The following is a 15,316-nucleotide window of genomic DNA, read 5'->3' on the forward strand; positions in this document are numbered from 1 at the left end:
AAACAGGGCGAATGAGAAAAATAATAATACAAATTAATAATCAATCTTAAGAAGAACAATATGTGTTCACATTATAAAACACTATCACATAATAAAACTTAAGACCAATATGAAATTGCAATTTCACAATCATGTAATAGGATTCAAACAAAATTCAAAACAACATTTCAAAATAGTGCTTGGACCCTTTACTATAGCTGCAAGCAATATATATCATAGAATACTCAGGGCCTAATTTACTAACAGGATTACGCCCATTTCAAGCCTAAAATAGCGTGTAAAATCATAAAACCGTATTTACAAAGGCGGCACACTTTAGATTACAGCTGCTGGGAGTGTATAAGGGAAAGTTGGTGCTTGTCGCAATTATAGTAAATGAGGCCCCTTAGAGTCCAAGCTAAGCTATATAGCAAAGCATACTCAGAGTCTAAGCCAAGCTATATATGGCATAGCATACTCAGAGTCCAAGCCCAGTCAACCAATAGTGGAATTAGAAGTGGTTCAACAGCTTTAATACGAGAATTGAAGTAAATGTTAAAAAATGCAGTTAAATAGACCACACAATTCGAACTTTGTAGATGAAGAGGTTCTTGCTAGAGTCCCCCCTATTTACAACATTTTTCAGCATCACCTTAAGGACCATTATAGTGTGTTGTGGCACACAGTTGTGTGCTCTGCTTGTTGTCGTACACACAGTTCATGCCTAATTGCAGCATTGTCCAGGTTCAATCTCATGAAGTTAGCTGATAAATTGGGTCATTTGTGATGGAAGAACAACATTGTACTAGATGTTAGGGGATCAAAAAAGATGGCAAGTTCTATATGATCACTCTTTCCCAGGCGTATCAATGTGCTTCCTGTTGTAGATAAAAACATGAAGTCTGCTGCCAAGCATGCAGTCAATTTTCCACAGTTGAATTATCCACAGTGTCCTGACTGGCTGGAGATGTTCCACAGTTGAATTATCCACTGTGTCCTGACTGGCAGCATGACAATCGGGTAAGGTCTGAACTGCAAGGTCTGTGACTAAATAACTAGAGCGGATAATGAACAGAACGGGAAAGATCATGTGATTTTTTCATTTATCTTACCAATCTCTCACAAAACCACTTTTGTCCTAAACGTCTTTCTCAACAGGTTCAGGATTCAGACCACCTTAACAGAAAAGGTCGAATTCTAAATTTAACCTTTTTCTCACCAGCCATGCTCCATCTGTCCATTAGGAAATCCCTGCCCCCAGTACTGACATTAAACTACAGCAACAGTTCTGCACGTAGGCCTATCTAACAATAATATGTTTGTACATTCAGCCTCTTTGTACATCAAACTTTCAGTCACTATACTGCGCGATGATCTACTCTTACATGACCGGAGAATGTCTAGACTAGTGTAGGCTAAAAAGAAAATGGATATATTGGATACATAGTCAACAGCAAATTTCGTGTAAACGGCGTACCAGCTTGTCTTCTTTTGAAGAACCGAAAAGAAAAATTTTACGGGTGTATGACCCGGTAATTCTTAAATATGGATTTACGCATTGCGTGAAGAATGGGGAGCCCCAGGCGTTGTGTGTGCTATTCAACAAAATACTGGCTAAGATGGATGAAAGAAAAAAAAGAAATCACTCTCATCACGCCCATTAATTTGCAAACAGATGCAGCCGAGAAAGAGGTATTGCAGATGGACTTGACAACAGGCAAGAGCTGTTTTGGTGAAACTACAGCCATTGTTCATGTCTTAGGCAGCAGCCTTTTGGCCATGCAGTTCAGCAAAGCCCAACCTTTTTTTGTCATTGTGTAACAACTGATGAACGCAGACATGTTGTTAGCATCATTCCCCTAGTAAAACACAGTGTCCACTACCACTGACCAATCTGAACTTTTGGAATATGCATAATGAATTAAACACATTAATCAATTAATCAAAATGAATGTGTTATGAAGTGTTTCTGAAAAGTCACATGTGTGATTACGATGATTGTTAGTGTAATGATTCAGTGGAAATATAAATACCCAAAAGTAATATAGAGGTAAAACATGGTAGTGGTGGCACTCCTGGTTGAACTGGATGCGATTCCATTTCTTGGTGTTTAATTTCATTTTTTGGTGTTTAAACCGCACAAAGTATCAAAGTGTGGTGCGTAGCAATTTCCCACCTATAACACTGATTTTGAAAAAGGTATTTACCGTAAATCCTCAAATTGTGGCCGGGGCTTTTATTTTATTTACACCGGCCTTTATTTGGGGCAGGCTTGTATTAGGGGCAGGCCTTACTTTTCTTCTGTTATAGAATTGTATTAATTAAATCAAGTAATGGGCATAATTACAGTAGCCTAATATCATTCATTGCATATACGTTCAACACTTCCTGCACATCGCGTAGCGCTTTTATGTGCAGGGCTCTCAAGTGTCACGCATTGAGCGTGACAGTCACTCATTTTGGTCTTCAGTCACGCACTCCCGCCACACATCATATTTCTCACGCTGAAAAAAAACTGTTGGCTATTTAATGTGCCACACCGCACAAATATGACCTGGCCGCGCCGCCCTCATCATGGAGGAATCAAGCACGTCTCCCCGAATCCCCTGGAGGTCGGCCGTGAGGTGCCACTTATCAGCCAATCAAAAAAAAGAAATGGGCTATACAATAACCAAATAGAAAAATTAAAAAAACGTTATAAATCTGTTGTATCTGGGTAAGATGTAATCGAGCAACCAATGAAAATAAAGCATCCTGGAATTGCGCGCGATAAATTTTCCGAAACTTTTGTTGACCTGAGTTAACCACAGGAGCTCCACGCATCAGTCTCCTACAAAGAGTAAGTTGTCTTCTGTTTCAATGGTACAACAAATTCACAATGGTTTGACACAAGCAATGACAACTTGACTGCAGTTAGAGAATATTCCCTAGATAATTAGCATCAGTTTTGAATTCGTGTTTTGTAGCCAACACAGTTTTAGGCTGCAACCTGCCTTTTCACTATAGCGTTGACTCCAAACTTCGTAGTCTATAATACATTCGAGTAGGGGTATTCAATAAATATACGTATAAAGCCTATATTTTGAATGAATATTAGGCAGCCCTTAATACTCAATGATGTTATGGGCATTATTTTTTGTAAATGTGTTTGCTTGAACATTCTATTCAGATTTCCGAGGCTTTTTCAGGCTTGGTGAAGTTGTGAATCGCGAGCTCATTAGGGATAGCATGTTATAAATATCCTGGCCATGGATACATTAATCATTGCATCAATCTTTCAAAGATGTCTTTTGAAGATGCCTTCGCCCAGAGAGGAAAGCCCCCTAAAAGGCCAGATTAGGCCCAGAGAAGGTTTGAAATAAATTAGAGATGGTGGAAGAGGAAGAGACAGTGCAGGTGGAAGAGGAAGAGACAGCTAGAAAAAAAGGAAGTCCCAGGAGCAGCCACCTACAAGACCTCTTTTAATAGTGAATGGACCTCTAAATGGCCATTTTTACTGTAGGAAGTACCAGCTCATATTACTGGTGCTCTATCTGCCGCCAAGAGAACTCCTGTGCCCCTTAAGGTGTGCGGGATGTGACAAGGCACATAGGTAGTAAGGGGCATCAGGCCAAACAGCAGGCACTGAAGTCAACCAGCACAGTCAAAAACTTTACTTGCCAGTTACTGCAGAAATTAGGGGTGCAACGGATCAAAAAACTCATGGTTCGGATTGTTCCTCGGATCAGAGTCACGGATCGGATCATTTTTCGGATCAGCAAAAAAAAATTAAAAAAAATAGACAAGACAAATAAACATGTTTTGTCTTTTTGTTTATTAAAGGCACCCAGTGCAACTTTCGAGGCTTAAAAATAAACATTCAATTTCTAGTCTTTTTTAAACGTAGTAAGTTTCAATAACTCCATACCATTCCATATCGACATTCAAGGAGCAAAGATGAGACGTCGTTGTGTGGTGAGAACTGATAGAAAATCGATAACAACAACAAATCGCCGCAATTTTTTTTATTTTTTGTAACCTACAATAAATACAGCAGGCTTCCAGTCAATGGAAAAATGGCCTTTCCCCCCCGGCGATTGTTGTTGTTTACGATTTTCTATCAGTTCTCACCACACAATGACGTCTCATCTTTGCTCCTTGAATGACGATATGTAATGGTATGGAGTTATTGAAACTTACTACGTGTAAAAAAGACTAGAAATTGAATGTTTATTTTTCATTGAATGTTTACATAAAGTTGCACTGGGTGCCTTTAACACTTGTGATTGCTTTAGCCCGGTCTGATTGTGGAGGAAGGGGCTGCTTAAATGCCGCGGTGATGAGCGGTTGTTGAGCCGCTTTCGGTTTCACTCCTGTCAGTGAAACACCGGGGTGATGTCGCTGTAAATGCGTGGCCGTGCTCGATGTGTTTCCACTGCATGTTGTATGGCTTTCTTGTGCCACAGTGCTACTGCCTACACACCGTCACGGTTTTATCCACCAACCTCTTTTCTTCTGCATTCAATTTGACAGGGAAGCCAAAATGCTCCCAAACAGGGGATTTAAATGTGGTGCGTTCAAGTTTTTCTGTTCCTCCGCTCGCCATTACCACGCTGTGTTGCAGGTTTTTCTTTATGTTAGCAATCGCTATGTCAGCTACGTGTTACGTCTGTGTGGTAACCTAGGCGACAGGTTTGTGTGGCAGCGCGAGTATATGGAAACAGACGTAGCACTAGAGGCAGCAGTTATCGTTACAGTAGTCACCGAAGTCTAGCCTACTTTTATTTTCCATGCCCACTGTTCTACATGTTGTACGCTGAGGACAATACATCACAACGAGCCATAGGACTGTTTGCTTATTGAAAAGGGAACTGTTGCAGACTTTTACCCAGAGCGTGTTAAGTAGCTCTGTCCCTGGAACTAGCAGGAATGGTTACGGCTGTGTGTGGACTGAACATGCGCACAATTTTTTTTTTTTTCATAAATCAATCCGCGGATCATGCGTGTGCCGAACCGAAATAGATGATCCGAACGGATCACGGATCAATGATGATCCGTTGCACCCCTAGCAGAAATGAGTGTGCAAGAGTTCAAGGTACATTAAAATGCATGAGGTTGACAATGTTCATGAATACCATTTTTCCTAATTAATACATCGAATTCTATGACTATGGCTTTTATAAGACATTCATCCATGACATGGACAGAATACTGCTCAGTAATGTATTGTTATTGTTACAGGAGGTGGGGGGGGGGGGCTGTGGTCTGTTGGCATACGGCAGGGGCGGGGCGGGCGGAAAGGGGGCGGACCGGGCGGAATGGTGGCGAAGCGTGGCCGGTAGGGATGGGGGGAAAAAATCTATTCAGTTACAAATCGCGATTCTTGTGTGTTAAGATTTTTAAATCGTCTGTCGCTTACCTTTAATTATTTTATTCAAGGCGGAAAAAAATGAAAACAATCCTACAGATTGCGCAATGCATTCTATTTGTGAGTTCCTTACAGCTAGAAGCTCAGCTTCACACATGTTGGACAGCAAACATGTCAGACGTTAGTCCCAAAATTCATGCTGCACCTCAACAGTTTAAATTGCACGTCTGGAAGAATGTTGGCTTTCATAATTTACGAGGAAAATATGAGTTGGACATGAGCAATGCTGTCTGCAAACTATGCCACGGTAAGATAACGTAATGTGCTAATACGACCAACAAACTAGTTCTTACGCGACAAAACGAAAATTGTATGTAGCATTTGTCAAGCTGAATTTAGCCATCACCTTAATGCTCAGCACCCGCAGTCCCAGGTTAGATTGACGCCAACCCATATTCCTGGACCAACTCTGTAGCAGTTTGGGTTGTCGGTAGTTGAAGACGGTGGGCTGACAGGCTGAATTTAGACGGAGCCTAGTTTTCCTGAATCGGGTTCATTTTTCACACAAATCGAATCTTTTAATTCCGTAAGGATGGAGCCGGGTAACGAGAGATTTGCGTAAAGACGGAGCCACCAGATTGTGTTGAACGGGCTGTAGTACATACCCCACGCCTGTTGGTGGCGCTTTAGCGCTGCTACAGACAACTGAAAAAACGTGAAAAACATAAAAGAAAAGATGACAGCACACTGTAAAGGAGCACAGCACACGGATAAACACATTACACAAGACATTCAAGCTCCAGTTAGCAACATTACATTATGGTGGTTAATAAAATCAGTGGTCAGACTAAAGGCTATGCGAAAATGAATTATATTTTCTATTGATAATAAAGAGTTTGGGACAGTACAACATGACATGTCTGTCATCCGATTTCCTATGAGGCTTTGCTCCGACCATTTAACATCAATTTATGAATAAAAAAGCGAATGAAATCGCTGGCCAATTTATATTTGTGGTCATGAAAGTTATGTAACGTCTGTATAAAAATAATTAGATCAAGATAGGAGGCTAAACAAAAATCAAGAGGCTGGATTAATGAGAGTGAGTTCGAGACACACTATAATTGAGATTTAAAGCGACAACAAGTTTTATATATACAGTACTGTGCAAAAGTTTTAGGCAGTTGTGAAAAAATGCTGTAAACTAAGAATGCTTTCAAAAATGGAAGTGTTAACAGTTTATTTTCATCAATTCTTCATAAATTAACAAAATGCAGTGAAGGAACAGAAGAAAATTCTAAATTAAATCAATATTTGGTGTGACCACCCTTTGCCTTCAAAATAGCATCAATTCTTCCAGATACACTTGCGCACAGTTTGAACTCGGCTAGTAAATTGTTCCAAACATCTTGGAGAACTAACCACAGATCCTCTGTGGATGTAGGCTTCCTAAAATTCTTCTGTCTCTTCATGTAAACCCAGACAGACTCGATGATGTAGAGATCAGGGCTCTGTGGGGGTCACACCATCACTTGCAGGACTTTCTGTTCTTCTTTAAGCTGAAGATAGTTGTTAATGACATTGGCTGTATGTTTGGGGTTATGTTCCTGCTGCAGAATACATTTGGTGCCAATCATACGCCTCCCTGATGGTATTGCATGATGGATTAGTATCTGCCTGTATTTCTCAGCATTGAGGACACCATTCATCCTGACCAAATCTCCAACTCCACTTGCAGAAATGCAGCCCCAAACTGGAAAGGAACCTCTACCATGCTTCACTGTTGCCTGCAGACTCTCATTATTGTACCTCTCTCCAGCCCTTTGGTGAAAAAACTGCCTTCTTCTACAGCCAAATATTTCTAATTTTGACTCATCAGTCCAGAGCACCTTCTGCCATGTTTCTGCACCCCAGTTTCTATGTTTTCATGCTTAGCTCAGTCACTTGGCCTTGTTTCCTTGTCGGGGTAGAGCTTTTTGGCTGCAACTCTTCCATGAAGACCACTTCTGGCCAGACTTCCCCGGACAGTAAATGACTGTACCTGGGTACCACTGGTTTCTGCCAGTTCTGAGCTGATGCCACTGCTTGAAATCTTCCGATTTCGAAGGTAAATAAGCTTGATGTGTTTTTCATCAGCTGCATTAAGTTTCCTTGGCTGACCACTGCGTCTACGATCCTCAACGTCTTCTTCAAAAGAGCTTGAACTGCACATTTTGAAACCCCTGTCTGCTTTGAAATCTTTGTCTGGGAGAGAACCTGCTGATGCAGTATAACTACGTTGTGTCTTGTTGCTGTGCTCAGTCTTACCATGTAAATGGATACAAAATAAACATTTATTGTTTACATTTTTTAAAGCATTCTTAGTTCATAGCATTTTTTCACACCTGCCTAAAACTTTCGCACAGTACTGTATATTGGTTGGAGATCGCGTGTGGATCACGTGGGACAATGACGTCATCAGGTTGCGTGAACCCGTGCATACGAACACCAGCCCCCGTACCGATTCAAATCTACTTACTTTCTACCCCCGATTCGGATCGTTGCGGATACCGTGTGCGGATAGAGAGTGTTCGTCTAAGTGATAGGGCTATCTGTATTATGAACAGATCGGACGCAGACAAACTAGACTTCGTATAAACAGCACTTGAGGTGATTCGAATTGCTTACCCCCAGAGGGGCACCATTGTGTCTCGCATACATTTCCTTGTATGACGGCGAGAGAGCATGAAAAAAAAAAAAAATGAACAGTGTCTAAAATGCACGCTGTCTGATGTGATTACTCGTTCATTTATAAGATGTAGTCTTGAGAAAAAAAGTAAACTTTTAATCGCGATAAATCTAGATTCAAAATGTTCTAAAATCTATTGACAGCCCTTATTTAAGAAAACTTGTACTGATTCTATTTAATATACATTGTATTTATTGTTTAAAAGTAGCATACCGTAAGTGGCATTCATTTCTTTATCTGTCAGTTTGTGTGCAGTTTACAGGGGCTATACAATAAAAGGGCACATTTGTATTTATTTTCCTCTATTGGCTGCCCTGCAGTCATTAAGTTAATGTTAAGATTTAGGAATTCAAACTCGAAATAAAACTTGGAAAGCGCTAAGTGAATTTGACTGTGTTGTAATTGAAGGTATGATTCAACTGTTTTCCACGGTCCAGTTTAAAAAAATGAATAACCAAAAGAAATTGCAAGAAACCGCAATATCGAATCACTTGCAGAATCGCAATACCCACAGAATCGCGATACATATCGAATCGCCACCTAAGTATCGTGATCGTATCGGGAGGTCCCTGCCGATTCCCGTCCCTAGTGGCCGGGGGATATGTCACTCTTGCCTATCTTCAAAACTTGAGAGCCCTGTATGTGCAATGTCCATGTAACAATAAACTTCAAAGTTATGGTCTCCACTAGGGCTGTGCAATTAATCGAATTTCGATCGCAATATCGATTTTGGGGTCAAACGATCTCCAAACTCGTATAATCGAGTTGAAACGATTCATTTGACATTTTCCGTTTTACAGTAGGCCTAGAGAGTTTATGGAAGTTTATGAAAGAGACGCGCATGCGAAAGCATTCAACGCGGCGAGAGGGAGTACAATCTAGCTTGCGTGCTGCATCAGGAAGTATGCCGTTGGCAGGAGGCGGGACATGCCAGTGAACCGCCAATCAGCAGCATCGACTGTTGACAGACAGACTCATGTTGGAGTAGACCTACCGTGTGGAATATTAAAGTTTCAGTAACGTTACAGTTTGGAGAACGATAACAAGCTCCTATAGCAGGCTTTAACTGGGATAGTTTAAGGGCAAAACTGCAAGGTACATCTTGTATATGTATTTCTGTTTATCAACAATACGATTTTTATTAGCCATGTGTTTGTGATGGCTTTCTGACTTTTAACTTTGCTATGGAGTAATGCTAAGACCGTTGTTCTCTAGCCATTAAATAGGGAATGAATTGTTTCACGTATGTGTAGAACTTATTTTGAATCGCTGACTTTACATAAAACGGCTTTGAAAGATACTGGAGGCAAGCACTTCCCCTGCCTCCATGAGGGGGGAGTGTGAGAGCATGTTAGAAAGCCAAAGTTATACTTATTAGCAGCGAGGCTAGGTAAACATGGCGGCTGTAACATGACTCGGCTAGAAATAATTATTTTAGAACAGTGCGTCTACAGTCAAGTCATTAGTCAGTGCATTTGGCTGTCAATGTTGTGGCAGTGCACTTAAACAAGAAGAAAGTTAATTTTGGATACTTATACGTGTTTCTGTGTGATATTTGATTGTCTTAATATATATATTTTATTCATGAAATGTTTTATAAAAATCAAATGTTATATTCAGAATGTTGTGGCGGTACACTTACACACGAAAAAAGGTTTTATTTTGGATACTTATACGTGTTTCTGTCATATTTGATTGTGTCAATAAATGCATGTTTTCAAAAATAATCGTTTGAATAATCGTGATATCAATATTGACCAAAATAATCGTGATTATGATTTTTCCTATAATCGAGCAGCCCTAGTCTCCACTGTTAGTCACGGAGGAAAAGATTTCCAAAGCTTTGTTTTTAATAATTTTTCTAGACACTCTATTATGCTTATCGCGGACTGAGAAAATCCATTCGGCGAGGCTGGTTTCCATATTCAGGTAGGGATGTCACGAGAACCGATACTTACGATACCTTTCGGTACTAAAATAACAAAACACCGACGATACCCATTTTTTTGAAGTACCGTAGGTACCGCAAGCGCCGGTGCCAGCTGTTAGAATCGGTGCTCCAGTTCTTCTGGAACTGACGGGGGCAGTATACGCTTCGGTGTTCCAGTCGAAGTTTTGACATGTTTTTCACACGCAGATCTGCCATTTACTATTGTAAACGATCAAACTAGTTGAGGCGGCCAGGTGTGAAGTGATGTCAGACTGGAAATGGCGTATCGTATCATAGGCTCATTTTGGAGGATAATTATCATATCTGGCAACACTGGGAAGGCGGACGACCAATGAGAGCACGCGCAAAAAGGTGGAACGTAAGGGAGATACCCTTTCCAAAAGACGTAATATTAGTTTGTGAAACCCCCAGAGAAACACAAATATCCGACGAGGCTAATTCCAGGACGCTTTTGGAATCCCTGCCGGACGCATTAAAAAAAAAAAAAAAAAAAAAAAAAGGTCTCGAAAAGAGGACATGTTCGGGTAAAACAGGACGTCTAGTCACCCTACTTTTGAACATTATGCAAACGATCCTACCGTGTTCTTCAAACCAAGGGAGACTGTCTTTCAGGTGCTTTGCTAAATTGAAAGTACTGTCATCAGTATCTGTTTAAAGAACTCAAGGATAGTTCTCATTCATATTAACAACATCCAAATAATGCAGTTTTTCAAATCTGTCTTACTGAAATACACGTTACATGATGTTTAAAATGATGGGCACGTGTGTTACAATGGCTTATGTATGTACGTAGTTTAGGTTAGCTATGCTGTAGTTTTAACGTTAGCCTATAGCCTACCTTGGTTAGAAGGAGATAGAGAGAGAGAAAGAGAGCATGTATCTTGCAAGTGTCCTTATTGGGCATCATCTCGCCGCGGAGCTGCATTCAAACAGCGTTTTTTTTCCCCCGCTGCGGAGAAAACAAGATGATAACTATATTCTGTGTTGTGTGACGTTGGATAATGACAGCTCTTAATTCCGAAATGATGTATACTAGGAGGCATGTATTATTTCCAGTGGGCTAGCCTACTGTTGGTACTGAATTACTGCGGTCGGTATGCGCATCGTTGTGTTTTGTGATACATTGGCCTGTCTGAGTGTGTGATGGAGTATGAGGCTGTGAGCGAACTATAGTTTGTAAAATAACCAAGTCAGGGCATGGAGCAGGGTTCCAGATGCTTTGCCTTGCGCATTGTCATATCTATAACCAGCCTACTGGTATGTAAAAAAAGGAGAGCCCACCCGCGAAATTCATGTGCCGCTAACAATTGTCTGGCGGCAGGTCTGTGTAGGCATGTTGTTCCGGGGATTTTCTATTTAGTTCGATGGTCCGCGAGTTTTTTTTTATTGGCTGAGTGGTCCTTGGTCTAAAAAAGTTTGAGAAACACTGTTTTACTGGTATTGGTACCGACTACTGAATTTTTGGTATCGTGACGCCCCTATATCCAGGCTAACTTTTTTTTCTACCTCCACCTGCTAGTTGGGCTCTGGGCTCTGGCTGCATTCAGTTCATTCTTTTGTGTCGTCCAGTATCGAATTCGTCTCGGGTAAATGTCAAACTGCTTTGCTGCTTTTTCTCCCGAATGTTCTTCAGCATACACCTTCTCTTTGAATTGAATATCAAAGTTTCGCTTTATGATCCCTTCTGGAAAAAGTAACCTAGCCAACTAAAACGTTACAGATAAACAACAGTAGGCTACGATACGTGGTGCATTTAGGCTTAACAATAACAAATTGCCAGACGCGCCTTCATGAAAAATAACAAATTCGCCTAGTAGTCCTACGTGGGATTTTTTTTATTATTATTGCAAACAGCCCATGAAATTAGCCAACAACATTAGACATGAGGAGAACATGTATTTATGAAATGCATTCAATTAAATTTTGATGTCTACTTTGTGCCGATGGACTGATGCTGGTAGGCTATAGTAAAATAGGCTATCGGTACCTTATTTTTCCCCCCGGCCTGTATTCGAGACCCGGCCTTCATTTGTCCGTATCGACAACGCCCCCGGCTACTATCTGAAGACTGGCGTCTAATTGAATCCCGGTTTTTATTTGAGGATTTACGGTAGTTTGTTATGTGCTACTACCGCTAGAAGGAGGCGGAAATGCAACTAAAAGCTGTTTGCCATCAGAAGAAGAATGAATGCTACTACCAGAGACCTGACTACACAAACATGTCTGTAGCTGTGAGATTAAATGAGAGCTTACTGTACAAACAGGAGAAATCTGCCAAATTCTACTTCTGTGTGGAGCTCCTTCAAAGAATACATGAAGATGAGGTGCAGTGCAGGTAAAGTGTGAATGGGTCCCTCTCTCTCTCTTTACCTTAGGATAGCTGTTTTCTAGGGCTGTAACGATATTGGATCGAACCGAGAAATCGCGACACTCTGGGCCACGAACCTGCATCGCGATGCGAGGAGGCAGAACCGTGACATGCCCTCAGCGGTTACGTGATACAAAAAGTTTGGTTCGCTAGTAAAGGCGGCTGCTTGCTTCAGCGTTGGGGTTAATTGTTGCGCAAAATTTACTCAGTGCAGTTCATGCTCCCAAAGGTTGCGCGTGTTGTCATGAGCCTGCCATTTGCTTGGCAGATAGAAAGCTGTTTCCCTAACAGAAAGTCTGAAGCTTGAAGTTCTTTTCAAACCTTTGCTTGGGTAGCACTGCTAAACTGAGCAGACATGCAGACTACATTTTAGTAATCTCATCACGTAACATTAGTTTTCTAAAAACAGTATAGAAAATTGCATGTTTTACTGTGGTAGAAAATACGTTAGCTTAATGCTAACGTATATGGGAAATCCTATAGAGACCGCGCTAGGTATTAGCATCAATTAATTTACGTTAATGTTTTTGTATGAGCCTGACATTTGCTCTGCAGATAGATAACAGGTTCCGAAGTTTGTTAAATGTTTTTTAACAGCATTGCTTTGAGTAATAAAAACCTCAATATTTGGTTATAAATAGTTTCTTCATTTTTTTTATAGCTCATACTTATCATAATGTGAATTAGAAAATATATTTTGAAAATCGCGAGGTAAAAAATTTAAATAATAATAATAATAATATCGTGGGGTGTATCGAACCGTGGGTCAAGAATCGTGATACGAATCGAATCGTGAGGTAGGTGTATCGTTACAGCCCTACTGTTTTCAGATATGCACTGAGGCCCTCAAGTTTTCTAGACATAACCCGGAGTGGCTGTATGATGTCCGAAAATGTCCGAATCAGATGTCAGATGTGACAGGCATGTTGATGACACCACTCGCCTTTAACGCTACCTTCAGTCGTTGCTGAAACATACGTTACATATCTGCAGTCATATTTTGTTCATCATTTACATGGTTTTTTAATATAATGTTACCGCGGCTATCATTTAAACACCATTCAAACAACATATTTAAACTATACTACACTACTCTGTAGGTACCCTCAGTAAAAGCCCTCTCATTGATGTCTCTTTTTGTGTTGTCTTCATTTGCACATTTGGCATTGAGGTGCGAGTAACTTAACTTTCTTGCATGACGGGTTTAAAGGTTCACCACTCAATATGCAGAAACACATTGGTGTTGGAACACACTGCGGCAATAGTGTTGTGCACTTCCATCATAGGTCTGTAGGCTAAATTTTCATAATTTATGACAAGCATATTTTTCTTAAAAAACACTGAGCAGAGGGCAGGTTTAATTCTTAAAACTTGGCTTCCTTAATGTCTTTTCTAAGTTTACATTGTGCTGTTTACCTTATAATTCGGTTGACTTAATACGCTTAAGTAAAGCCAACTTATTGATGTCACTTTTCTGTTGTCTTCATTTGCACATTTGGCATTGAGGTCATCCAAAAGTAACGGAAAGAAATCAAGTTACCCAATTAATCAAATAATCAAGTTCGTTATTTTAATATTATGCTACTTGGATTAGGTTACTGAATACTATTCACTAATTGTATTGGAATACATTTTTCAAGTAACCCTCCCAAAACTGGTAATGTCCATGTTAAAAAGTGCACGATACAAGAACATGCCTGGTTAACATGACATAGTACAGAGCATATAAAACAAATGAGTGTTTAGTGTTCATACTGATCCCAGTTTGTGACCGCAAATGGAAGCCTGTCACACTACCGTGTATCCGAGCAAATAAGTAAGTTGCCTTTGAACCAAAACACAGCTGTAAAATATAAATATTACAGAACTCTCGTTGTCTTCAAGTTCATCACCGCTAGCTTTTTGCTGTTGGTTTGGTGTGTGTCTGGCTTTAAGTTAACTGCATGGTTGCTGTAAGAACACTTGTGACACTAACTATGGTTAGCTTCTGCTCACCTTGTGAAATTCGTGACGCATTAGCTAAGTGACCTGCTTTGTAGTCCATACTTTTGGCTGATAGCAGAGGGATAGTTTGGGTATCATACCTGCAAGGTTACCTTATCTGCAATGGTAAATCAGTGCAAATAAACTGACGGAGCTAAAATAGCGTATGACAAATATCGGTTCACAACCTACCCAACTCAATACAGTTTCTAGAAAGTTACAATTGTTGGTTTGTTTTAAGACCTACCTGTACAGAGTTAGTTTTCGATGACATGGCACTTGAGCATGCTGTGTCACTTGGTGTCAGTAGTTCAATTTTGTTTTCTTCTTGCGTAGCACTTGAAAACCACCGCTGAACCGGTGCAACGTTGCTTTGAGTTGGCAATTCAGTGACCCGCTTATAAAAACCTATTGCCTCTGCATGTTTACCTAAGCTTAGACAGAACTTTCTGCTTAAAGCCATTATATAGACCTAGAAACAGCCTCAAAGACAGAATGCTAAGGTTATGTATACCGTCCCAACTTGATGGTAAATGATTTCTGAGCACTCACCACTTGTCGCAAGACCTTCGTAAAAGGCGTAGCCTATGTGTAACCAATTAGCTGCTTCTACAGTCCCACTGGATTCTGGGAGGTGAAGTTTATCAATTGTAATGGGTCCAGAGACAAAACAGGGGTACGTTTAGACTCAACGTTTTGCACTGTTTTGCTATAATTTTCGGGTTGAACGCCATGTTTCCTCAAACCGGTGTGAAAAGGTAAGAGGCTTTGAGGTAAGCTATACGTCCTCTCTCGTTGGGTGGGTGTGTCAGATGAGTTACCCAATCACAAGGGAGGTGTTCATAAACCCCACTGTTTAAAAAAAAAAAAGGCAGTGTGCACAATTAATCCAACTATAAACAATACAATGGAACTAGAAAATGCATTTCCTGAAGGAAATACCAGTGCATGAAATGCAAA

General features: G+C 40.5%; 1 protein-coding gene across 2 annotated transcripts in view; it reads right to left on the reverse strand.

The window, feature by feature from the left end:
• Window positions 1–14,873, reverse strand: part of mocs1 (molybdenum cofactor synthesis 1) — a 64,648-nt gene extending 49,775 nt beyond the window's left edge. For both annotated transcript variants that reach the window (XM_080849901.1, XM_080849902.1), the window contains exon 1: window positions 14,604–14,873. In XM_080849901.1, the coding sequence (XP_080706027.1) occupies window positions 14,604–14,819 (216 nt within the window). In that variant the 5' untranslated portion in view covers window positions 14,820–14,873. The remainder of the gene's footprint in view (window positions 1–14,603) is intronic.
• Window positions 14,874–15,316: the final 443 nt, after the last annotated feature.

Source organism: Sprattus sprattus, assembly GCF_963457725.1.
Source record: "Sprattus sprattus genome assembly, chromosome: 13".
Taxonomy (NCBI): domain Eukaryota; kingdom Metazoa; phylum Chordata; class Actinopteri; order Clupeiformes; family Clupeidae; genus Sprattus; species Sprattus sprattus.